This window comes from Gallus gallus, chromosome 6, assembly GCF_016699485.2.
Source record: "Gallus gallus isolate bGalGal1 chromosome 6, bGalGal1.mat.broiler.GRCg7b, whole genome shotgun sequence".
Classification (NCBI taxonomy): domain Eukaryota; kingdom Metazoa; phylum Chordata; class Aves; order Galliformes; family Phasianidae; genus Gallus; species Gallus gallus.
The window spans coordinates 23,264,538-23,290,676 of NC_052537.1; the positions used below are offsets into that span (position 1 = coordinate 23,264,538).

Here is a 26,139-nt window from a genome sequence, read left to right on the forward strand (position 1 = left end):
CGATTTTGCAGCTGGAATCTCAATAAATAGAAGTCTTAGTAGATCAGTTACTGCCTCAGGTCTGTTCAAAGAATGGAGGCCCTGTTCAGGATGTTCTGCAAATCTGCAACTGATTCTTTGGTGGTAAAACAGTGAAGACAAACTGGGCGCACACTCAGCCTTCTAAGAAGCTGCCTACCACAAACTGTTTAAAATCTGAATTCAGTTCTCCAGGTAATATACAAACAAAGCTTCTCAAGCTTGGTATTCCACACCACGTTGTGCTTCTGAATTCAATGGAGACTGAAATATCTGTAACAACCTCTGCATGAAGAGACAACAGGAGCACTTTGTTGTTTCTGCTTCACTAGAAAAGCTTCAGCTCTTCAGATCAGGGTCACCATCTACTTCTATTATATCCAAAGCAGCTTTGGTTTTTTTTTGTAACTTCTGGACAATCCTTTCAGAAAAGAATCCCATAAATGGATTTCCTAATCCCTGGGTAGGAGCTGCCAGCAGGACAACTGTATAAACAGTGAAGGAACTTGATACAAACTGCTTCTGCTGCTTACACGCGAATCATCTGCTTCTAAATGATTTCAAGGCCAGAGTGGCACTCAGATATTCGAAGCTACAAAGTAACCTCACCTTGTGACACTTCGCAACCATCTTCCCTGAAGTTCATTCTTTCCTACAGAATTATTTACATATAAGTTTATTACAAATTATTAAAGGAGAGTATCACACACACCTAACGAACAAACACAACATGAAGAACGAACAAGGAATTGCCAGAGACGGCACGTGCAAGAAGCAAAGATAACAGCTTCATGCATGTAGCCTACTCACCACTACCATCAGTTTCATGCCTTCCACCCTCCACAGGTTATTTCTCTATAGCCAATGTTTTATAAGTGTTCCTCAATACCAGAAACATCTCCATGCCCAAGGAATATTAGACATCTAGCACACACCGTGCTCCAGATTTTATGAAATTAAGATAATCAATAGGACTTAATGAATCTTGAGTTCCCTTGAAAACTTGAAAGTGATCACAACAAACTTGCTTTCCCATAAAACCACTGGAGTGGCACCAGAGGGGTGAGCGAAGGAACTAACCATGGAAACTGAATGCAGCAAGATACCAAAGTGTTGCAAAACACTGCACTTTTCCAGCACGTGGTCTTCAGAGAACATCTGCCAGAAGTAGCTAAGCCAAGGAAGAACTGTAGTCTTACCCAAATTTATTATCCGCACACAAAGCTGGACAGTAGATGTGAAAACACAGAAACTGTAACCAATTAACTCAAAGTGTTAGCCAAAAATACTGGTAAGAGCTTTAACAAAAGAAATTCAAACCACACGAAGAGAGAGGTCCCTTCTTTTAAAAGGAGACAAGAACAGAAGCTCGTTGGAAAACAAAGGCTGCAGAAGAACCTGCAGAATCCACTGCTACACAATGAACACTGCCATCAGCATCCTGTTCACTTCAGTCATTTAAATGATTGCTTACAGTAGTGCTTCAATAAATAATTCCATTAAATGATCATACTTGAATAGGAGACATTCCAAGAAGTGATCAACTCAAAAATACATATTTTAAAAATAGCACACTAGTTTAATGCTGACTTCTTAATCATTGAGCTGATAATTACCACCAGATAATTGCTTACATAACAGAAAACATGCAATCTCTCATTTTACAACAACTACACAATCACAAAATACATTTTAAAGGAAGCTGTACTATCAATGCTGCAACAAACATCTTAGCACAGTGTTTTATTCTTCCAGATAGCTGGTTCCTTACAAGTTCCAGAGTAACATAACCTGCAACATGAGGATTAAATATATATATATGTACATGTATATATATATTTATGAAACTCAGCGTGCAAAATCTTACAGTTACTTCATGCAAGTATTTCTACAGATATTTGACTATTTCAAGTATTTCAAAATCTCTCCTGGGCTTGTATTCATTCATTCAGAAGTCTGAAGCGGTCTTTCATAAATATCTCAAGCACAGTCTGAAGATTGTATATGTTCCTGGATTAACCTACAGTTAATCTTATTAGACAAAGAGCCAAGATTTTCAAGAATGAATGCTGGAGCTGTAACACTAAATAAAGCTGGCTCATTTAAAAAGCAACCAGGAAATTCTTCCTTCTCCTGCACCCATTTTGAAGTCATCAATAAGCAGCAGTCAGACTGCAGGAAAACTGTTTCTACCAGCAGGCTTCTGAATATGCATAATGCCAATAAAGCTAATTACATTTCAAAAAATAATCTATGTGCAATTAAGACACTGGCAACATTTTAATGCAAAAAATGGTTTAAGTATACTAACATCCTAGTCTTGGGATATCCAGTCAAGCTACGCAAAGAGATGCGTTTGTCCCTTGCATACTCCCAAATGTGGAAGTAGGATCAGAAACTGGATCTGGAAGAAAGGGTAAACAGCATGTTAGTTAATTCACAGAGGATACTACGTTCGGAGACGTTGCAAACATTAGCAAATACACCAATGCCCTGAAGAGAAAAGAAAGTCAGTTTTGAAACAAAAATCTCATGAAAAATAACTTCAAACACTCAATGGAGAGGAAACATGGGGGATACAGGAAGAAAGAGTAAAATGGAAGAAACCTAGAAGCAGCAACAGCAGACAGTCGTATTTGCAATGAAAAACAGTTCGGAGTTGCAGAAGCATCAAACAGAGCAGGGAAATTAAAGTTCTTTCTACAGTCTTTTGAGTCGGTAACAATAGCCGTTTCCTAACACAATTGCCAGGGACTGAAAAATTCCCCTTCACTCCCAGCAAGTGGAAAGCTCTTCTCAATGGCAAATCAAGTTCTACAGGAGGTAGGGTTTAATTTTTTTTAAGCAAAGTTAACATACGGTTAGCATAAGCCTACGCAGCAGGTTTTTCCAGTACTTCTGCTGCGCGAGGCTTTGTGCAGGAACAGGAGGAAGCTAACAAAATGAATCCATTTTTACAGGTGCAACTCAACCTTGTATTGTTCTGATTTATTCATGTGGTCCCCGAGCAAAGAAACCTAAACAGCTAGTTCAACCGCTCGCAAGAAGAGAATTAAAACCTTTTACCCTTCACTTCAGCCTTCAAGTTACTTTTCTGAGAACAAGGATTTGCACTCGTCCGTGGCAGTGGATGTCCGCACTACCCAGCTGTAGGGTCAAGCTAAAGGCACAGTCGGCTCTTTCCTCCTGTTGAGCCTTCCTTCTCTTTCCTCCAAGAGCCTTTCTTCTCCCCTGCACCTCCTAAGCTCAAACGCAGCAGGTTAAGTAAGCAGTGTGCATCTCTGAGGACTGTCGAGCCCTTGCTCTTCAGGAAGGCTTCCAGGCATGAACTACGAAACATTTACTGTACTTCGTTCCCAAATAAACAGGACAGAGTAATTTTGCAGGACTTGTTACCCTCAGTAACGAGGTTTCATTGAAGAACCAAGCGCTTTATACCCAGGGCAATCCACAGATCAAAACCAAAAAGGAAGGAAAACATAGAAAAAAAAACACCACAGTAGAACAAAAACCCCCTTTCAATAGAAGCCATATTTCTGCCTATCATGTTGCTGCCTTTTAGAACAAGCTCCAGCACGGTGACTTATGCTTCAGTTTGCACACCATCATCACGTCCAAACAGGAGACTGAAGGCTTTCCCTCCTGCCTCCTCCTGACAACTGCTAAGCTAAGTGATTTCTGAGGTAAGTCATCCTATGGCATCCTACAGCTTCTGCCTGTGGTGTGATGGCAAGAACAAAGAAACGGTCCTTACCGCTCTCCCCCATCTTTGACAGACTGCTCATTCTTCTGTATTTCAATGGAGATTCCAACAACACGTTGGCAAACACCCTGCAAGCCAGACCCACACAAAATGTAACAGTACTGCAGCACCATTTTGAAGTAGTGGAGCAGCTCAGAGCTGAGAATCATGTTGTCTCATGGAGGACTTCCACGCATTGTAGGAAAATGCGAGACTTTGGACACGACAAAAATTCATCTTTTCCTTTTTGCACACAGAGGCACGGGCTGAGTATCTATCTGTCATCCCTTTTGAAGGATTAGTGCCAGCATGAGATAAAACACATGGAGGCAAATTCTAGTCAAACCTATGGATTCAAAGCACACGAAAAGCATGGGACCTGCATATAACAGTGAAGATACAGAATTGCATGAGAAAAAAAAGGAGCTGGAGCCAATCACAGCGCATGCTGCAGAAGCTCTTGCAGTGTGCTGCTGAGACCAGGCGAGCAGTCCAGACTCAGGTTCCTACTGGAGATCCTACAACACACATCACAAACTCCAACAGAAGACAACAGCTGCTGAATGGGCAAAGCCATGATAAGGGAACAACTCTTAACTCCAGCACACTCTCCTGAACGCTGTGCAAGAGTTGCCGGCTGACACACGGCAGCAAATGAATTCAGCACACATGCTGAACTGTACCTAAGCTACACCCATGGTTTTTTGTTCATTCAAGACAACTCTGAACATTGTGTAAATGCAAAAATCTCTAAACAAGGAGCCCTGGTGAATGTGCCCCCTGACTGGCTGATGGGTCAGATAGCCCAGGCCCCAGGCCTGTCTGACTCATACACCTTGTGGCCAGCCCAAGCTGATTCTACACTAGCTTACCCCTCCAACTTGCATCATAAAGAAAAAGGTGTAAGATTGCTCTTATTTCTGTAAAGACTAAAAGTGCAGGTCACCCAAACAGGTAAACAAAACCTTCAGCTTAAGGGATTAAGCTAACGTGAACATTCATAAGTACGTTAATTATTCTGCTTTTGGGTTAGAGTGAAGATTACCATTATTCTGCAGGAACCAAAATCAAGACATTCCTATGAGATCCCTAAAAGAAGACATAAAGACAGTGAGATTCAGCTGGTTTGACCTCTGGAACCTACTTTTTTTGACAATGGGTAATGAGGACTCTAATGTCTTCATTATGGTACCAGTTTCTCTATGATTTTCTATTAATAAAACACACCGGATTAAAGATTTACGTACTGCAACTTGAGGCACATGCACGGGGCAAGGCAGCATTGGGTGCAAAATGAGGCTTGTCCAAATCAAGTGCTTTAAAAGAAGGGAAAAAAAAACCCCAACAGCAGCAAAATACATGTGTACAAAATACACTGCGTAAGTTAACTATGGAAAGCACAGTAAGACCACTCAAAATTCCACAGCTCACGTATCTAAAGTTACCAGAAGATGGATCATTGCTAACTGAAGACTACCGCTACGAGGAACTCTGCAATGTCTTCAATGTCACGAAGCTACTATTACCGATTACCTGGCACTTTAATCCACGATAAATCCACCTCTCCGCTGACAGGGCTGATCCCACTCATCCTCTCCACCCCCTGGATGCTCACTCATCTTGCATTTGCAAGGCAACACGACAAGGTGGTTCAGGGATCAGCACCACAAATGGTTGTCATGTGAAAATCTGCTTCTGTGACACATTGCCTGGATGTCTTCTATTGTCCTGCCACGGGACAAAGGCTTTTCCTGAAGGATTTTCTATATTGGTCAGAATTAAACATCTGTAACCTCCCACATACTGCTCATTAAGGTTAAGTAACATAAACATTGTTATTTATCAGAAATTAGTGTCCAAGTTACTGCCCAAACCTGTACCTAATAGGAATGCAACACAAATCCATGCTTCAGCAAGGGCTGCAGGTGTGCTTGCAGTTTCCTCAAAGTCATGCTGAAATGCACTATTACAGCAGCTCTGGTGTAAGGTGACTCAGACATGTCCCTCTCCCTTACTTAAAAAAGTACACTGAATTTTGCTTGCAGCATCTTCTACAGACACTGATTCAAGTTGATGCATCCTAAGCTCCACGTCCAATAAATTTTGATATTTTCCACTAAAACAGTGATTTCTCAGAGAATGATTTCATTCCTTTTCAGAAATCTAACTTCCTACTGAGTTGTTTTCATTACTGTAACATAATCCAGTTTCAAAAAAAAAAAAAAGATAGCAGTATGTTTGGTTTGGAAAAAGAACAGCTTCGGGCTCTACAGCCAACACTGTGTTCTATCAAGTATTCTCAAGGACCATTTTCTGATGTAGTTTTTCCAAAAATAAAGGTTTTCTGATGCAGCCCTATGCTGTCCTACCCGTAACTCATGAACCAAAGACAGTAAGATTTTAAAACAGCTTTTTCCAAATAATCTCTATTAGGCTTTCTAAGCTAAAACCAAAAAACAACAACATAGCACAAACCACAGCACCTGCCTACCTTCCCTCAGCAGCCTCTCCCCTTGGTTTTATGCTACAGCTTGAATAAGCACAGGCTTCAGAAGAATATGCTTCTTTATCACTCACAGGAGGACAACAGGTCCTCACCTAAAACCACTACCACTGGAACATGCACTATTTTGTCCACCTCTCAAAAATGCTTCATTTGGAAAGACTGTCAGCATTCAGTCAGTGGTTCTGTTAATTCCATATGAAACAGCCCTGATTTTCCCTCAGGCAGGCCTCCACATTTGGTTATGCTCAGCCCCATCCAACCCTATCTCCTCCCCCACCTCCCCCCCCCCCCAAAAAAAAAAAAACCAAACCACTGCTAGAAACACCTATTTTAAGCTTGATTTTGCTGAAAAAGGTTTTGTTGCTCTGGCTGACCTCTCTTTCTTTTTTTCTGGATTTCAAAGACAAACCTCCCAGCTAAACTAATGATACCATTTAGCGTGGTGCTCACAGCCCACTCATTCCAGAAGCAGAACAACAAAAACTTCTGATTTCGTCCCAGATGCACCTTTGTCCTTCTTCGGTGGATGCAAACAAACCAAGTAATTATACAGCCATTAACATTTATCATCTCCTTTTCTAAAAGCATTCTTTGTGAAGCTAGACCCTCACTTATGCTAAACCTGGATTTCCAAAAGAGACCTAGTTTTAGAGAACTGTTCACTTTCCTTCACTGGTTCCTAGAGGAAGGACTCTTGGGATACCCCCTGGCTCCAATGCCTGTTATCTCAGAGCTGTCTCATCCTCCTCCCCTCACACCAAGCTAATGGGGAGGAGCCACCTGAGTAAAAGAATGCATCACCAAGGAGACCCAAAGGCTGCAGACAAGCATTCTGCATGGTATTTCCAAAAATTAGAGCAAGCTTATGACTTCAGTGAGGCCACTCAAACTGAAAGATCACGTGCCCAAGATCAACCAAATCTGCTTTTGCTCCTAACACCATGCTGAGCATGGACTGCCAGTAGCGAGATTGTTCCTGCCCTGAGGAAGGGATCCCTGCCCACGACAGCTCAGCCACCAGCCAAGCTCCAGCAGGTACCCATGCCCTCCTGCAGCCCCTGCAAAGGAAGGGCTGGCAGCTCAGAGGCACTTCAGACCCAGTTTACAAACAGAGCCAGGTACAACTGCATGGGCAAAACTAAAGGGCAGCAAATCACGGTGTTCAGAGCAAGAATTATTTTTAAAAGAAAGCTCCGTCACAAACAGAATCTCACAACTGTGCTATAAATTCAACACTCTTAACCCTGTAAGTCCGCCAGTAGAAACCAGCTCTGCAATTAGCTCTGTGTGCTGCTTAGACAGACCATAAAAACCCTTCTCGGCAGCACCACGGCATGCTGAGAGCTAAGACCTGTCAGCTTTAAAGATGAGATCAGGAAAATCACTCACCTCTTCCCTGAGACTGAGTATGAAAGAACTATTTCTCCTCTTCCCTTCCAGCAAAGCAAAGCCCTCCAAGCTGCAGTACTGGATGAAAGACAGAAAGGAGAGGACCTCAAGCAGGTTGTAAGGATGCTGAAATGCCCACAAGCATGAAAGGAGAGGCTGGCTTCTCGGGAGCTAACATTTTCACAAAGACTTTTTTTTTTAGTAGTTTGGTAGTTTCAGTGCCGAAAAATCCAAATGAAAAGTTTCCAAATATAACTGCTTACTTTCTGAAGTTTGTGAGGTGTCATCACAAGTGCATTTAGCTGCTAAAGTTCATCAACATGCCAGTAAGTATAGACCAACAAAGCTGTGACTGACTTCTCCCTGCATGCCTTCCCCTCCATCACCCACTATATACAAGCTGCAGAAGGCATTTCCTACCACGGTAGTCCCTGGGCTACCTGGGGGAGAAAAAACTGCAAGCCCTATGTGCTCTTCTCATTTGGAAGCACAGAATTCAGTTCAAAGTACAAGCAGCAGGAAGATACGTATTCAAGATTAGTCACAGGCAAACAGATGATTTAGGAACAAGAACTGATCTGTTTGTTACAGGCAAGGAGCCTCCATGGCAGGATGGACTACCACTCTGCAACATCTTTAACTTACAAAGTCAATTTTTAATCTAATTTGAAACTGAGTAACTTGTTGAACGCAGTAACCTCTGAACTCTATATTCAATTTTGTACTGTTATTGCACTCCGTTTGTGATCTCAGCTATGGTTCCAGTAAAACGGAGTGAGCTGCAGGAGAGGACAGGATGAGTGCTACCTGGGCTTTGGTGCCCAGAAGAGCAACACACGTGGGGATTACCAAACTGCTTACTGTCCTTACCATGCTTCTAGCACCCTTTACCCATTAAAATAAATAAATCACCCTTCTTGAGACCAGAAAGGCAGTTCATCTTTTGTTTCTGAGTATCTACCAATGTGCGGCACTGACACCACATCAGCATACACTGGAGCCCATGTATTCAACATTTCATCCACAGCCCTGCCAGGGATGAGTATGAATGAACTCTTCAGGTTCTGTAGCGGGAATTTGGCCTTCGCAGCACAGGTCTTGAAAGGGGACAAATACAGAAGCCTTGATTACAGGCAATGCAGCACTTAAATAGACCTACGTAATTCCATTCGAGCCTTTTCCCAGAAGTTAGCTTTCAATCTGAGGTCTTCCAGGATGAGCCTCTTTAGTGATATGCATTTTTTGATAGAACTGACTTCAAAATAGTTAGGTACGAGAAGAGAAAGGAAAGAAAGCTCAATCCTAATCTAACAGATGACTAAATATAATCTCAAACTCCAACACCTACAGCCACGTTGGAAAAGAAAGCAGCCTTTGTTTACAAATCATTTAGAGCAGTAATTTTCTACCCGTGGGCTCCTGAAAAGCACGAAGACCCCACACAACTTACACTACTGGCAACAGGATTGTTTTTCCACAGCTGCTTCTTGCCAGCTCCAGGTTTAAAAATCACTGACTTCAGAGAGCCCTGGCAAAACAAAGTTCTCTCGACAGTTTAGGCTTGTTCAAGAGATAAACACAGCATTCCTGCCGAATCCAAGCGTGCATACCCAAAGGACCTCAGCAAGGCCTGTCTCAACAGAGCGCTGAAGTTGCCCGCTCCCAGATCACCACGCACCACTCCAGGAAAATTGCAGAGGGCACAGATTTTGTGAAGGCTTTACAAAAATACTCCCGTAAGATATGAGAACTGGGTCCTCTTAACATCTTCGCATACAGTACCAGAAGATGCATTTTATCACTGTATGAATGCACACAATGACAATGAGGGCAGGGAAGTATAAGGAAAAAAGACTGCAGGCAGTATGTAAGCATTTAGTGAGAAATACCAATGCCTGTACTGCAGTTGTTATAATTTTGTCTAAGCTACAGATGAGTGATAACCACTGAGGTCAGCGAAACGTTCCACCTCCTGCTGAAGAGGAGAACAACTTCTCCAATGGACATTTACAACCAGCAAAGGGCACTTCCCTTCCTTAGCAGTGCGATCAATTAGACTGAGAAACTACAAGCAAAAGAAAACTGTAGATGCTGCTTGTAAAGGAAGTTTCTCTCGCTGTCTGTTCTGGAAGCAGAGTCTAGCAGAGGGCCCCTTTTTTATTCAAAAAGACAAACAAAGGACTGAGAAATCCCAAGAGATATTACAGTATCACATACACACATACATTTAAATTCTACTAATCACCTTAAAATGTTCAATGGAAAGCATGGGATGAGGCAGATACGCTCCTCTTTTTCTAAAGGAAGTAAATGGAACCACTGCTTTAAGAAGATTGGTTTTAAGTTTCCTTAAATCAAAAAGTAAAATGATTTCCATGAACTTCTATTCTCTTGGTTTTGCAGAGTAAAATGGAAGTTATTATGTACTCACCTCTGCAAAAACTGTGCTTCACCCAAATGACCCAACAGCACGCTTCCAGAGATGCTTCAAGAGGCCACAACAAAGGACCACCAAGAAAGCAGCTTTCATCACTTTTGCCACAATTACAAAACTTAACCTAGAAGGCGAGCAAACCTGAGACACAGTCTGCAATAATCCTTGCCTACCTTCCACTTGTTCATGAATAGGACAAAACAGCAAACAAATAAATGGATGCATCCAGAAGAAGGCTAAAGCCAAGCAAGCCCATTTGCTGGCAGCATTTAAACAAAGCTAATAAGGCCTAATCACAATCCATTTTGCATATTGCAACACATACTTCTTAAGAAGTGCAAGTCTGCAAAACACAAGCCAAAAAGGGGCTCTTCTGGCTACAAGACTCTCTGGTTGAGGTGCACGAGCAGCTTGCTCTCACTCATCTGAGGCTACCCCACAAAACCAACCCAATCAGTTGCTGGTTCATTAAGCACAGGCAGAGTACACAAGAGGTTTTTTGCACATGAATTGCTATGGAAAGTTGAACAGCTGCAGGACTAGCCTGTCCTTGCAAGGCAGGAGGCTGATCTCGGGTTGTGTTACACAGGTAATGCAGTTAGGGGCTGCCTGTGTTCCAGTGGGAGCCAAACAGCAAGCTGCTGAGCACGACCAACTCCGACACCACAATGTGAAGAGCATCAGCACTGTGGAAGGAGTAGTGTAGGGAACTGCAGGCTGTGGGGTGAAACTTTCACATCCTTTTGTTAACGTAACCAAAGAAAAAAAGAAATCAAGAAGTGAACAACTCCGTAGCTCGATTACCTGTTCCTCTTCTTACTGTCAGTTACTCCACTTTCGAAATATGACCGCCACCACTCAACTCCAACAGCAGCTGAGGTAGGAGGAGGGTCACTGCAGACAGACCCACCTACGCAATTCTCCAGCCAGATATTGAAATGCACACATTACGTATTAATTTAAAAGAAGAAAGTTCAAAGAGAACCAGGAAATTTTTCATTAGTAAACTCAACTCAAGAGTTAAGAGATTGCCTGGTGGCCTCTGCTATCTTTCCACACTGCTGGATTCAGCTTCTGAAAGCTTCCTTTGTTAATGAATACTAGGCTCTTGTCCAGTCCTCTTTTCTCCCCCTTCTCCCTTCCATAAAATATCATGGTCCTCAGGGCATAAGGAGCATCCTTTGTCTCCCTGCAAGTCCTCCCTGTGCAGCCACTTTGCAGCCGCTTCTAGAAAATGCAACAGGAATACCATCTTTTCTCTTCTCTTTAACGGAAGTGGAAAAATTAAATGGACACATCGTCTAATAGCAGTTTTACAACACAGGAAGTGATGTCCTGCAGAAATGTTGAAACACCATAACCTCCACTTCATCTCAATGGGCAGGCAGTGTTGATGTGCAACTTCAACCTCCTACTCAGCTTTGAGAGCTGAGTTTCTGTCAACTCACCATAAAAGAGCACACGCTACCGCTGCACAGCACGGAAGGCAAACTAAATGTGAGGTAAGAGATAAATGCTCTGAGGACAAACAAAACCAAAAATCATACATCAACAAGAACCAAAAATTATTACAACTTTTTTCAAGAGAAAAAGAAAAGCTGAAGCTCTCACATTCCCCAGAGGAAGCTGAGGCCATACGGATTTATCAGGAGGAGCTCTAAGGAACCCCAAAAGCCTGCAGAGACCCTGGGGAGAGATGGTGGAAAGGTGTAACTTATTAATGGGTGTACTGGACAAGAGCAGCCAGCATGGTTGGGAAAGCAAAGCCCACATTACTAGGGAGCGAGCGTGGTACGAGACACAGAGCTTTGAAGAAAGACAGAACCAGGGGAACTGCTTCACACAAGCGAACACAGTGCACGTAGGAATTAGCACCTACTCAGTGAAAGACAACTTAAGACTTGTACGTGGGTTTGGGCTGGTTAACTGATGTCACATATCACTCCCTGCCTCTCCATGCCCTGTAATGCTGTGGCACAAAATAAAAATATATATATCAATTGCCTCCCAGCCAGGTGCAGTCAGGGCACTGATTCACTGAGGGCCACACAGAGACGTGCATTACGAGGGTACAGTTTGAGCCAGCTCAGACAGTTCTGCTGGCAAATATAACCACAGTCTGTAGTGCCATTAAAAGACGGAAGAAGGCAACTCAAAAATTCACTGTCATTGGAAGAGGCTGTCCTGTGTCCTGCTCCTTCCCCTGCACCCTGTGGATGCAATTCCACGCAGTGCTTCAGATGAGCTGGGTGCTCACCTCACTCCTAAGTGAGATGATTCAGGTCAGCCAGCAGCACTAGAAGATGGCTGGTTCTGCAGAGCCTTCTGTTCAGTAACAACGAGCACAGCCACGGCAAGAGGTAGAGCCTAGATTGGTCCAGACCAACTCATCTAACCTGTCCTCAGACAACCCTGGAAGCCTTGTATTTCTCAGAGAATTAAAGTGCCCAGTGTAACCTTCTAGAACCCAAGCTTCATAGTTTTAACAGTGAGAATATGCACGCAAAGGAAGGCAAGGTAGAAGACTGGTAAGTCCCATGTGAAATACTGTAGCAGTGCTGTTTTTACCCCCATCAGCATGAGGTGCCTACCCCTCCCTGACCCTACCACATGCCTATATGGACTTTTAGGGAGTATTCTCTTTGCTATGTTTCACTAGCAACAAAAGAGCACAGGTTCTCAGACAAAAACTGCATACAAGACTTGTCTGGATGTAAGACAGCCTAAGATGGCAGAGCATTAAGACATTTAAGAGCTACGTGATAAGGATTTAAACACCTCAGCAAACGAGTGCTGATTTCACATCACCCATCCTTGATGAAAGTGCAGTTTTAAACTCAAATACTGCTGTGTACAGAAGTATAGCATTGGTATATGGCACAAACTGTCAGAAGGGGCTTAAAGAATTTGAACAGTCCTATGGGTACTCTTCTTAAAAGATGTTACTGCACTAAACTGTTCATCTGTAGGATGTGTTTGTGGGAGGGGGGTTCATATACAAATTCTACAGAGAATTCATCTAGGTGGATTTGGACTATTTTCTGCTGTAAGTACTGTAATTCATTTTAAGAGCTATGAAAAGTGGATGGACGCTGAGTGTCGTAAGTTCTTAGTTAAAAATTAAGCAAAAAAGCCTGCACTTCCTGCAGGATGTCCGTGTCTAAAGAAGGAAACCTCCCACCTTGCAGTGATGGTTATTACTCTGCACAAATTTAAACAGATGTTCATTAGAACCCCAAACGAACCCAGTCATTTGGCCTTGTCCGAAATTTCATCTGACAGCAAGCAGAAGAATGCAAGATGGCATCACACAAAGCCACCACCGAGATTTCTTGAGTATGCTTTTGGTTGGCTGGCAGTGTCCCTGGCAGAGCAGAAGTTATTCTCCATTTGCAAATGGAAAAATGAGGGTAAATTTGAAGTGATTTGTGGAGAATCAGAAGTGATATCTGAAACAGATCTGGATTCGTCCCCCGCAGTTCACCTTCTCAGATGCACACCATCCTTCCCTGAACATTTCAAGTAAAGCTAAATATCAAGCTGTAAGTTTCGTTCCTTATAACTAAAGATTTTTATTTTTAAATGACAGCTGCCTCAATTTTTTTTTTCCTGGCATAGCTGTCATAAGAGAGTAATTCTCCATCCCTGCATTCCTACTGCAAACAGGCAGAAATGTGCACAGAGCAGATCTTCTTACACAAGCCTTTAGCTACTACGCTGTAAAGTTTCTGTACAACAGATTTATATTAATACAAATTGCCACAAGCTGCATCGACGCTATATGCAGGTTGAGATAAGGCAAACAGCACCACTTGCACATTTGCTGTGGGCATGGAGAGATACCAGTGCAGATCAGCTCTATATTTAAACTTTTACTTCAGACCAATTTCTGCTAACTTGTTTTTACTGCTGTTTTCCATCACCATCAGGGTTATAATAACCTTTCTTATTTTGGGTCAAAGAAATACAGCCTGCCCTTTGAACTAGAACTATGCTAAAGACCTGGAGCTTCGAGCCTACTTCTAAACCAGTGAGATAATGGGGCTAACTGCTCCGTAATTTGGAAGCTGCAGCCAGTTTCTATCAGCTATAATACTGGCTGGAACTAACCCAACTAATCATCAAGATAAGGAAATGCAGTAAAGATTTCAGAATTATTCCCTGTTATACACCTTCACTTGATTAATATTAACTTCCAATACTTCCTGATACATCGTATTTCCTCCACGGAGTCCACACTTTTGCCCTTAGCCCTCGAAGACTACTCCTGAACAAATGGTGCCCAGGAAGAGGCACCGTTTGGGTTCTTGGGTTGCAGGATGTCACCGGCAGCGACTGTTGGAAATAACTAAATGGAAATTGTTCAGCTGATTTTACTCCGAAGCTGTCAAAATAAGATGAAGTAATCTCTCAATCAAACACTGACAGAGATCAGGATGGTTGGAAACCTAATGCGGACGTTGCAGGTTTTCCTTTTAGATCATTTTGTTACGCAAACTAGCATCATAGCTAAAGAGGACTAGCACATTCCCTTTCTCCCTCCCCCCAGCACAAGCTGTAATTCAGTCAGGGCGTCTCTAGGAGTACAGCTAATATTTAACAAAGGGCCAAGCATCACCAGCTAGTAGAAATGCATGCGAATACCTGAAACTATCACTCTAGTAACCACACAGCACTGCAATGCCATTACTGCCTGCCTAAAAGCTGTCAGGAGGGTTTCGGGAATCTGTGGGTTCTCTCTGCCATTAAACTCTCTGCTCCTTAGTGATGTGACCTCACTAACCATTTCCAATTCAGCAAGTGCCTGAACAGCAAGTGACTGGAGGCTGGGAGGGAAACAGACACACACAAAAAAAAAGAAGCAGCACAACATACATTCACATCTAAGCATCTGCTTTTGGACACTGAGAGACACTAACACTTGGGGTTGGACCAGAGAGCAGGCATGTCAGCATCAAACAGTTATCACCTGGTATATCACGTCTCTAGAATCAAAATACTAAGGGGGCATTGGGATGCTGCCCACCACCCCTACGGTGTGCTTCAACAGCCCAGTGCACTGCACAATGAGCCGAGATCCCCCTTCTCCATTGCCACGTACCCCACCAGCCACCTTATCCCCTGCCACAAAGAAAGGAAAATGGGTGCTTAAAATGCACATTGAGGAATGGAGCTTGAAGCCAGAGCAGCTCCCTGAGCTGCCTCCCACCAAAACTGCGCTGGCACAACCGTGTGACATTTCTAGATGATCTGCATCTCTCCCTGTGCGCTCTCACTCTTCTCCCCTCCATCAGCCATGCACTCTCACCCTCGTCCTTGTGCTAGCACAGGTACATGCTTGGCCCCACAGCGAGCCAGTTCAGAGCACTACGCTGGCAGATCACTTTATTTCCCCCAGAAGATGGTGATTTCTGCTAGCACAGACCCCCTGCATTGGCTCACTGTGGGCAAAGGCTGTTCTTCAATCCTCCCATGGCTCTGCTCCTCTTGGGAGCACAACTTTAGTTTGACAAACTGTCACGAAGCCCCAGCGCAGCAGGGCAGCCTATTGCAGAAACAAGAGGGAGAAGTGAATTACTTCAGCCATATCTTAGAGCCAAATGCACTAGTTCAAACCACAGGCTTCATGATTTCTGACTACCGCGCCGTGTGCTAGAAAAACCACTTCTCAGGGAATGGTGCTAACTCAAAGGACCCCACACATCTCAGATTTACTTTCAGAACTAGACAGCAATTGGTATTTCTGAAGGAACAAGGAGAATTTCACCATTCTTTACCTCTCCACATTTACCTTGCTTTTTTCTCACCCTCGGGGAGAAATCCTTAAGACTTCTAAAAATGACCAAAGTAAAAAAAACCACATCACACATTTAGCAGGCCAATTCGTAAGCCTCAAGGAACATCGTCCAAACCCACTTAAAACGACAGAGATGTATTTGGAGCAAGCAGTTAAGATAACAGTGTAATTCCATCTGGGTGTCCTGGGTTGGTGCAATAAACGTTCAGTAACTTCAGGAAAAAAAAATAATCAAAAACAAAAATAGGTAACAATTAACACACTTATACGACCAAACAATTTATGCAAGATCCATACTAGGAACAGGGCAGGTCCCCAAGACCTCATAAAGCTGATCAATTTGAGGCCGAAACTATTTATGACACAGTGCCATCAAGATAAAAGTCACGCAGCACTGTTAAACTTTGGACTTCATTTTATTAAAAATGTTTTTGTACTTTATCTCCAAAAAGAAATCCCAAGCAACTCCGTGCTTAGCAGTGTCTGCAGCACCTTTTGTTTAAGCACACAGAGGGACTTTCAGAGTGAAATCTTTCAGGGAAGACAAACGTATATCAAATTTAAGTGCAGGGAAGGGATAAAGGAGAAAGCAGCTCCTCTGGGAGATGGCGATTTAAACGGCTTCAGGGAAGCGGGAGAGGGTGTGTTTGAATGATGGGGGAGTGTACTGATATTAAGTTCTAACACTTAGGGCTGCCGAGAACTTTAATAATGTGTTTTCCTCGGGTCTGCAGATGACCAACTTCTTCAGCTACCCATGATTTTCCCAAATAGCACCACAATGAACAGACAATTCTCGTGCTTCAGAGCTGCTGTTGGGGATCTTGCATTGAGGTGAAAGCGTTCTGCCCCCAATTTCCTTCTCACAGCATTCTGATTAGGTTCTGATCCATAGGACAGCGGCGCTGGAGGCTCCCGGCCCCAAGCACAAAGCAGCAGGACAGAGGGGAAGATGAGACGACACGCTGCAAGCAGGGAGCTGAGAAAGGATGAGAACAGGTGATCCCAGCAGCAAGGTAAGAGGAGATGAGAAAAGGAGACACGAGTAAAACCAACCCAGCTCCGACACAGAGGGAAGCCAACAAAATACACCTAACAGGACAAAGTTACCGGCTCGAATCAAAACGAACCCATGCAAACTGGATCTAGAAACATCAATAACCGGGTGGAAGGAGAACCCAACACCTTCGGGCAAAGAGGCTGTTTCCGAGCGATGGATTGCCCTTGGATTGCTTTATGCTCCAAGCAAGCTAATTGCTTCTATTAATCTGGACTTAACAAGCACCTAACGCACAGGTCCATACACACAAACTGAGGCGTATGCGGAGCCCAGCGCCTGCACGGCGGCGGTCACGGCTCCGGGTGGAACCAAAAATGGTGTTTTAAATCCCCGGTAATGAAGGAGGATGCAGGGCTGACCCACAATAAGAGGTTTAACTGCGCGCAAGGAACCAAAGTGAATCTGCGAACGTTGTTACAGATTACCTACGCCGAGCGGCCACCGCCAGCTTAGGGCCGCGTTTGCGTATTTAAAAACGAGACGAGGGTTTGCGCCTGGTGAGAAGGAAAAAAAAAATAAGAGGGGGAGAAAAAAAACCATAATAAAGGAAGAAAACAAAAAGGAGGAGGAAAGCAATCACACAGCCCTGAGCCGCGGCTCCCCGCGCCCACCCGCAACTTTCCGTCCCCCGCCTCGCCCCACGCCCGGGCACTGACAGCGGCCGCTCCCCGGCGGCGGGCGCGGCCCGGCCCGCCCGTAAACAAGTTTGAAGGGGCCGCGGCCGGGCCGGGCGGGGAGGAGCGGGCGCGGCGCTGACAGGGGCCGCACAAAAGGGCAGGACCCCCGGGCGGCGCCCTCCCGCCGAAGGGCGGGGCCCGGCCCGGCGCCGCTCGCCTCACGGCGGCCCGCCGAGCGGGGGAGGGCCCGCAGGCCGCGGCCCCGCCGCTCCCTCCTCTTCTTCCCTCGCCGCCGCCGCCGCCTCCGCCGCCGCCGCCGCCGCGGGGCCCGGCCCGGCCTCCCCGCCGCGCCGCCCGTCCCTCACCTACACAGTGAATGAGCTTGTGTCGCCACGAATCGAGCTGGTGGCGGACGCCGCGCCTCTCGATGGAGCACTGCTGCCGCCCGCACGGGCTCGCCATCTTCTGGGCGGCGGGCGGGGGTGGGGGTGGGGGCGGCGGCGGGCACGGCCAGGGGGGCAGGGACGGGAAGGAAGGGCCGCGCGCCGCGCCGCGACACGCCCACCCGCCCTCGGCGCCCGCCCCGCCGTCCCGAGCCGCGCAGGCGCCGCCCCGCCCCGCCCCGCCCCGCCGCCGGCCCCTTCCCGCCGCGCGCGTGCGCGCTCGCCCGCGCGGCCTCCTCCGCCCGCCACCTGCCCGCACGTGAGGGGCGCCGCCGGGCCCCGCGAGGGGGCGCCGTTCTCGGCGTCGTGCCGTGAGGGGGCGCTGCGCCGTGAGGGGACGCCCCGCCCGCCCCTGCGGGTCTGCGGCCCCCGACGCCGAGCGGGCGCTGCCGTCGCGGGGACGTCCTGATATGAGGGGCCGCCGATCCCACGAGGGACGTTTCGTCGCTGAGGGGAAATCCCACCCCTGAGGGGACGTCCCGCCACTGAAGGGACCTCTCACCGCACGCGTTTCTGCCGAGAACTGAAATCTCCACGCCTGCTCTGAGGGGTGCCTAAAGCAGCCAGGCCTACTGGCGGACCAAAAGGAGATGTCGCTTGGTTGCCACAGCAGAGGCTCCTGGCAGCCATGGCTCCTCAACCAACCACCGCCTGCATTTTAGCCCTTCAGCCTTAGGCCGTGAGACAAAAGCTGCCCCAGTGTGAGCTCAGGCACTGTAGGGGTGGGTGGTGGTGTAACACGGCTTCTGATGGTGCACGGTGAGCAGCTGGAGGGACCTGGAAGGGACAGTGCTGCTGGGTGCCATGCAGTGCTGGTGGCTGGGCTCCAGAGCCCACCAGCCTCACACCGGCAGGAGGAGGCACGTGTCAGCTCCAGCTTTCTGCCTGAGCTCAGAGAGGTGAAATGTTGCAACCCAAACCCTGCCAGGGCCGGCTGCTGCTGTCCACCCTTCTTTCATGTGGGAGGAAACACCTCGCCTTGTGTTACATGAGTAAAGCAGGCAGGAGGGATTTGTAGCCACAGCTTTTCAGCAGACGGTCCTCTTCCTCTGCTGTCAAGTAGAAATACCGTTGGGTAAGCAGCAAGGCCACAGATGAAACCCAGGAGTCACGACCTCCTTTCCCCCACCCCAGCCACCAGCATCATTACCCCCCCCTCCCGTGACCTTGCCAAGCTGCACCCAATTAGGGAGCTGGGAAGGCAGAGGGGTCAATGCAGGCGGCATGCAAATTTGGAAGTAGGATGTCCCAGAGGTGATGCTCCCTGTGGAGACAGAGAAGTGCTGGTGCCCCACTCAGGAGCAGTCACATCTGGGATATGCTGTCCATCCTACTTCAGAGCTCTGGGCTCATGGTGCATGTGGGCAGAAGCCTGCCTTACAAAAGGAAGCCAGGACGGCTCAGCTTGGCTTGTGCAGCACAGAGAAAGCAATTACAAAATGTGATTCCTCCACCAGCCCGAGTGGGGAAAGGAGATAAATTTCAAGGAAGGGACAGAGCTGTTTGGAGCTAAATGATAGCAAAAGAACAAGTTATTAACTGGCCTTTAATACACAAAATTAGGGGATGGTTTCTAATTCATTGCAGGAAGAACTTTCAGCTTGTGTCCTTGCAAATGTAAAGCAAAGAGAGTTTGGCCAAGCCTGCTCTGGTAGGGTGCGGGGCCGTTTGGAGCCCCTCATCCTCACAGCATATGTTTGGTGCAGTCTGGTCATAGGAGCCTGAGATTCAGAGGCCAGTGTTCATGGTAGTGGCAGCATGGCCATGGCCATTGAGCTGTCATTATCTCCTTGTTACTTCTGCCCTCAGTTCACATCCCTGCTGTGACAGAGATGGCCCAGGTATGGACCACACGATGCTGGTCTTAAATTGATGAATCTCCAGTTCAAAGCAATTTTGTCATCTTGCTCCTGCCAGGTCCTTTCTGCAGGCTGCCCCATGTTTCCCTGTCCCAAGCGGCCGCTCACACTTGAGCAATACTGGAGTTGTCTTCTCAGCAGCTTTCCACCCTTACTCTACCCTAACACCATTCTGTGCGTAGCCTCCACATGCCTTTCTTTTTTCTAGGATGGACGAGACGAATTTCCATAGCTCTGTAATGGTCTGGCTCTTGCCTAGATGATATTTGAAATCTGTCAGTGCATCAATTGACAGAATTGCACGAGGTTTTCACAAAGTGTGCCTGCCTTCTGGAGACAACACCTTGCCCGAGAGTGCCTGAAAGTCACCTCCTACAGCTTTGACTCCTGAAACTTTGACTGTTTCGGTTGTGCCCTGCAGCTCTCTGCCCTGCCTGTGGCTTCAGTGAGCACTCCCACGGCAGAGCTGGCAGGAAGGAAGCACGTGCTGGCTGATCACATCTCGCTGTAGTTGCATCATCTGTAATCTAGACCCCAGCTTTCATTATTAGAGAGACACCATTTGGCGTTCTTTCTGTTGTCATTGTTGTTTGCAACCTTCTCTTTCTAGATCAATGTTTAGACTGCAAACTCTTTGAGATAGCCCCATGTTTCTATTCTGTGCTGGTGCAGCACCTGACAAAAAGCTTCTGACCTGCAACTGCAGCATTTTAGAGCTGTGGTCAAATATTCAGAAAGCAAGACAGATTTAATTTGTTTTCAAGCCCCTCCTGTTCCCCAACGCTAATCACAGACTGCTAGTGTGGTAAATACCAACAACCTGGTTTTCTTATCCACTGCCAAACCAGAGAGGAAGAAGATGAGGGAGGCATGAGCTAGAGAGCTAGAGGAAGGCAATGGTCTGGCAACCAAAAAATGGCTTAAATCCTCAGGCTTCCTGTGGGGAAAGGAAACAGAGGGTCAAAGTCAGCTTTAGAAAGAGGCAGCAGCATCAGAATCACTAGCCAAGACCTCAGAAGATTAGAGAAGGGCATGAAGCACAGTGGGACCATCAGGAAGGTCTGCAAGAGTGATGGCAATGTGTGGTGAAACAGCATCAAGCACGCTGAGGTGACAGCAGATCCAACTTGATCCTGAAACTAGGCTGGCTGGGGTCTGATACACCAAAGCCTGTATCATGCTGCTCCAAACAGCTCTGGGGAGCTCTGTTCAAACCAGAGTGGATACACAACATTTATGGGCAATACTGGCAGCAGCCTCTCCTCTGTTTGCTCCTGCGGACACCTCAGCACAAAGCCATGGGCTGGGGCTCTGGCCTCCCCCTGCTCCCCACTAGACATGAGGCTTGCTGCAGTAGAAGCATTGTTTTCCCCCTGTTTCACGGTGGCTCCCCTTTGATGTTAATTGTTTGCAGGCAAAGTTTAGCAGAGAGCATAGCTGTTCTCTGGTTCATCTGCTGATTACTACTGAGCTGCCCAGACCAGTGGAGAAAATGCTTTGATGTTAATGAGCTGCAGACAATTTCACTTAACACCGAGCAGGGCCTGGCATCTCAGAGGTAAGGCTTTCAAGGCAGATGCTACGGCAAGTCTCTCCAACATCCGTTCTGCCATAGGAACAGAAAATGCACAAAAAGGCATTAGAGCAGAAACTTGTCTTCTCACCGAGCTGTGCACCACACCTGGTATTGTTATGGCCCCAGAGGTACCAGAGGCCAGGAAGAAGCAGGAAAAAAATGCCCCCCCCCCGGAACAGCATTGTGGTTGTGGGATTCAGTGGAAATAGGATTTAACCCCCCTTATAAAACGCCTGCCTCTCTGGTCTGAGTACGCAGAAATGTGAGAAGGGGATGGACTACACATTGCTGCTTTGCAAGAGTCTGCCTCCTGTGTGGCTTGCAGCAACCCTGCACTGAGAGCAGCACCTTCTCCATCAGCATATCTGAGCAAAACGGGCCAGCTGCAGTGAAGCAGGACTTGTGCAGGCATTCTTGAGCAATCCTCATACCTTAACGGACAACCCAGTGGGTACCACACTCTCAGGAGGAGTCTCTCAGGAGACAGTGAATCCTAAGTAAGAACAAAAGCAAGTGAGGAAAGAAAAACCCTCAAATTCAAGTTTGTAACCCGGTGCAAGACATCAGCAAAATGTATTTAATGCATCAGGCAAGCTGTGCTTCTAACCACACACTATGAGGCTTCAGCTGAAAGAGGGAGCATCCTAGTCCTCTGGGGAGTCCCCGGCCAAGCAGAACGAAATGCAGGCTATGCCTTGTCAAGTAGAGCAACAAATGAGACCTCACTGAAGGTTAAGCAGAAACATGCCTTATTCTGAGGAACTTGGCTTAGCTCCAGTATATTGCCTTTGTTAAATGATTTATAGGAACAAGAGAGAGATACTGTCTTCTCAGTTTTCTCGCCAGGACAGGATAGTTCCCCGCAGCAAACGTGAGATTACAGAGGTAAAATAATGCAAGCCAGGACTGAATGCTTGTTCTAACACTATTCCAGGGAGGATCTCATGCAAATGTGTGTATCCAATCCTATGCTAAAATGAAGTGTAATGAGGTATTTTTTTTTTCTTTCCCCTGGAACAAATAAATGAAGAAATAAAAAGGAAGGTGGAATCGTACAGCAGGCTGTGATTGAGCATGGCCAAAGGGAGAGCACTGCAGCTTGGAAAGACTTGGGGAAGATGGGGTGGGTAAAGTGGGCAGCAACGAGATCCCTATTTCAGAGTTTTATTGTCCCACGTTGTGGCAGCTTCACGGTGAAGGGCAGGCTGCTATCTGGAAAGCAAAGGGGATTTCCGCTGAGTTTAGGATGGATTTCAGCGCACAACACAATGTGCCACCAGGAATTGTAATGTTTGTGTAAATAAGAAAGAATAGATTTGGAACGTGGGCCAGGGTTTAGGAGGGGCATTTATCGCCATTAATGGAACAGGCAATCTGCCGGGTTGAGCAGTCAGACTAGAAAAGGTCACCTTTGTAACAAAAGGAGGGGCACATGTAGCAAGGTGCTCTTACAACTGACTCCTTCTGAACTTATAACGTGTAGCAAAGCCAGCTTGTCACTGTTTCTAAGGGATATGGAAACACTTCAAACCAGAACAGAGCTGGAAGTGCCCGTCTGTCTGCAGCAAGTGCTGCCCGAGGTGGTTCCTTTGTAAGCAGTGGCTGCCCAATGCTGTACCTCCAAAAGTCTCCGAATGGGTTTAAAAACAAGCAAACAAACAAACAAACAGCAAAGGAGAATAGTAGATAAAACCCTTAATTTACACACAGATGCTCTCAAAATCCAAACATGGCATACTTTTCTGTGCTGTGTGCACCTAAAGGATTTTGCACTTACTGTTAGCAAAGCAAAGCGTGGGGTCAGAAGGTCCCTTCTCCTTAGGCTGTTGCTGGGGCTGTGTCCAGTACCCAAGAACTGCAAAGCAATCCAGATATGGAATCACTGCATTATTGAATGCTGTGTGCAATCTGCTACTTAAACCAGCCTTGGTCGTCGAGAAGTAAAAACCAGCAAATTAAGCGCCAGCTTCTGAATAGAGATGGAGGAAAATAGGGAATGATTACCATACCCTTCAAACTGTCACGGAGTCCAGAATGCATATGGAAAACTGTACGTTTTTTTACATGGTGAGCTGATCTTAACCAGCAGTGATCATAAAATGCTTGCTTCCATCACCAAAGATGAGGAAGGTTGCAGTTGTCAGTGGAGAAAACACAATCATAATGGGAGATATTAATTACCCGCAGATAGACTGGGTGTGTGCCATGTCAAAGAATGATGCAAAGACTGTATTTTTAGCCTTGAATGGTTCTTAGAACGACCTCTCAGAGGAACCAAGTGGAGAATGAACTCTTGAGTTAGTCATGAGTAGCGCATGGGAGGCAGTCAGAAATGTAAGAGCGAACAGTAACTGTCATAGCAAACACAATGTGCTCAAATTCATTACTGCCGAGAGGAAAAAGCGAGAACAAAAGTACTACGCAGTGCGATGCAGCTGAAAGAAAGGAGATGGGTACATTCTCCCTCGGAAGGCAGCAAGCACAAAATTGGGGAAATAATTAAAAAGGACTGTAAAGTAGCTGATGAAAGGACAAAATGCTTGTGAGTGACACCGAGACCCTGTGTTTAAAGCTTCAAATATGCCACCAGTCAAAATATGCTAACGAAGAATAATCTCCAAATATGGCACAGTTGCACAGCTGAGTGAAGAAGGCATTCTGAAGTGAAAAAAAGACACCCTTCGACAAGTGTAAGTTGTGGCCAAAGATTAAGCAGGGAAAATCCCAAATTCTGGCAAGTTAAATAAAAAATCCGCCACACATTCAGGCCAGCCAAAATCATTTTTGAACAGCAGCTTGCTAAAAACAAGACGATTGCTAAGAGAAACATGTTTTATGCAGCAGGAGGAAGCCTACAGGGAACAGAGGGCCCAACAGCGAACTTTGAGGGAAGGACAGCCAAGTGAGGCGACTTCACCAGAGCCTACAATTAGGAATTAGCCGCTAGCCAAGGCAGCACGAGGGGGAGTGAGCAAAGACAAAACCGAGCCTGCTGCTTCGGCAACCTTGCTCCTGCATGGAGATGTTTAGAGATGTTGATAGAGATGGGGATTAAGGGAGCAGCTGTCCATAGTAGCAAGTGATGCTGGCTGCTGTCACCCCTTCTCCCGGTTGCTACTGGCGCTCCGGAGATCCTGTCCTGCTCTGACCTGCTCCTTTGATCCAGGCTGTTAATAGCACTGCCTTCTTTGGAGTCTGACTCCTGCAGCATCCGAAGGACACTGACTTATTCATTGTTCCCTGGTGGCAGCTACAGTTCACGGCCAGACGCATCCTGCAGGTCCCGTTAGTCACATGAGAGAGTCAGCAGCACCGTGGTCCTGTCCGCTGGTGAAAATGGACCAAAGTGGTCTGGCTGCCCAAAGCCAGGCTTCAAAGCCTACGGAAGCTGAAGCGCAGTCTGATCTAGTTCCTCATGCATTTACTGTGCATCTCCCCACAGGTTACGATCTTCTATCACACACTTAACGTGTATTTTTAACCAGCCAAGTGCTTTGACCCTGCACTAAACTCAACCAGAGGCGTTAGAAGTGCACACTCCGTGTCCCACTGCTGGGCTGTCCTGAGGTGCCACAGACAGACCTCATGTGGTCCATACATCTTCAGTGCACAGCACCGTGCGTGCGCTGCGTGCACCTCAGGAGACCTGAGATGGGCTGTAGGCGTCCTGCTTGTCAGCCTATCTGACTCACACTGCCAAGCACGCCCTCTCAGGCTGCATGGCCTGAGCTGCTAACCTTGCCTTTTTAAGCCTGTGTAACCTTGTAGCAAACAAGTGTCATGCGGGAATCCCTTTGCCCCCAGGTGCTTGGCAGAGAGCTCTTTTCTCTTCAGGACAAGTCCCAGCTGTCTCTAGGTAACACGGCGAGTGCGTATTCTGCTGCTTCTCCGCACGCTTCCTGTCTCTAAAAATAAGCTGTTTAAGGATGCAGTTCCCAGCGCTCACCTGGGAACGCAGCCTGTCCACAGTACCGATAAGATCACGATTTCACAACCTCGCAGCTCACCTCCTGAGCGAGCCTTCCAGCCACACTCAGTTCACCCCACGTGGCATTTTCCTGTGGGCTCGTGGGCCTCCCCAGCGTTGTGCCGGGAGGTGCTAAGCCCATTTGTCCCAGCAGACTATGGCTCAGTCCTCACCTAAGCAGCATCTTCTCAGGTTAAACCAGAGACACCACGGCACAGTTGTGTCCGGAGAAAGGGCAGCAGAAGGGCCCTATCCGGGTGTTCAGGGGCTGGCTGCACACCAGGCACGGCCACGAGCATACGCTGTGCTGTCTCTAAGGCTACAAGAAGAATACAGAGCAGAAATTGTGCAATTATGGGAGCCTTTAATTTCCCGGTGAATGCCAGGCAATAAACAGCAGCAGAATGGCAAGGCTCAGGTATCCAACAAAAGAGAAGGCAAATTTCCTTATCGATTTACCACAAAGTGAAACACAACGTTATCTCAGCTGTGGTTTTAGCGAGCGGTGAGGTTGCCCTGGGAGCCCTGCAGGGAGGAGTGGGCATCCAGCACCGAACACAGGGCGCTGGGGAGGGGGACCAGCCACGGTCAGAGCCCAGCAGTGGGTTTTACCATCACTCAGTGGGACACAGGAGGCAAAACTCAGCGAAACAGCAACAAGGAAGGACATTTGCTAGAAACCAAAGAAACGGAAACACTGAAGGAGTAAAAAAGACCCGGCTGCACTGAAG

The 26,139-nt window shown here is 46.6% G+C and overlaps 1 protein-coding gene across 20 annotated transcripts in view; it reads right to left on the reverse strand.

Annotated features, from left to right (window-relative positions):
* Positions 1-18,041, reverse strand: part of LCOR (ligand dependent nuclear receptor corepressor) — a 73,320-nt gene extending 55,279 nt beyond the window's left edge. For 7 of the 20 annotated variants that reach the window (XM_025151753.3, XM_025151758.3, XM_025151754.3 and 4 more), the window contains exon 1: positions 17,929-18,041. In XM_025151753.3, the coding sequence (XP_025007521.2) occupies positions 17,929-18,025 (97 nt within the window). In that variant the 5' untranslated portion in view covers positions 18,026-18,041. Of the gene's footprint in view, positions 1-2,329; positions 2,423-17,928 lie in introns of all 20 variants that reach the window. The other 13 variants (XM_025151752.3, XM_046943099.1, XM_046943100.1 and 10 more) reach the window with 3 other exon arrangements.
* Between the last annotated feature and the right edge of the window lie 8,098 nt (positions 18,042-26,139).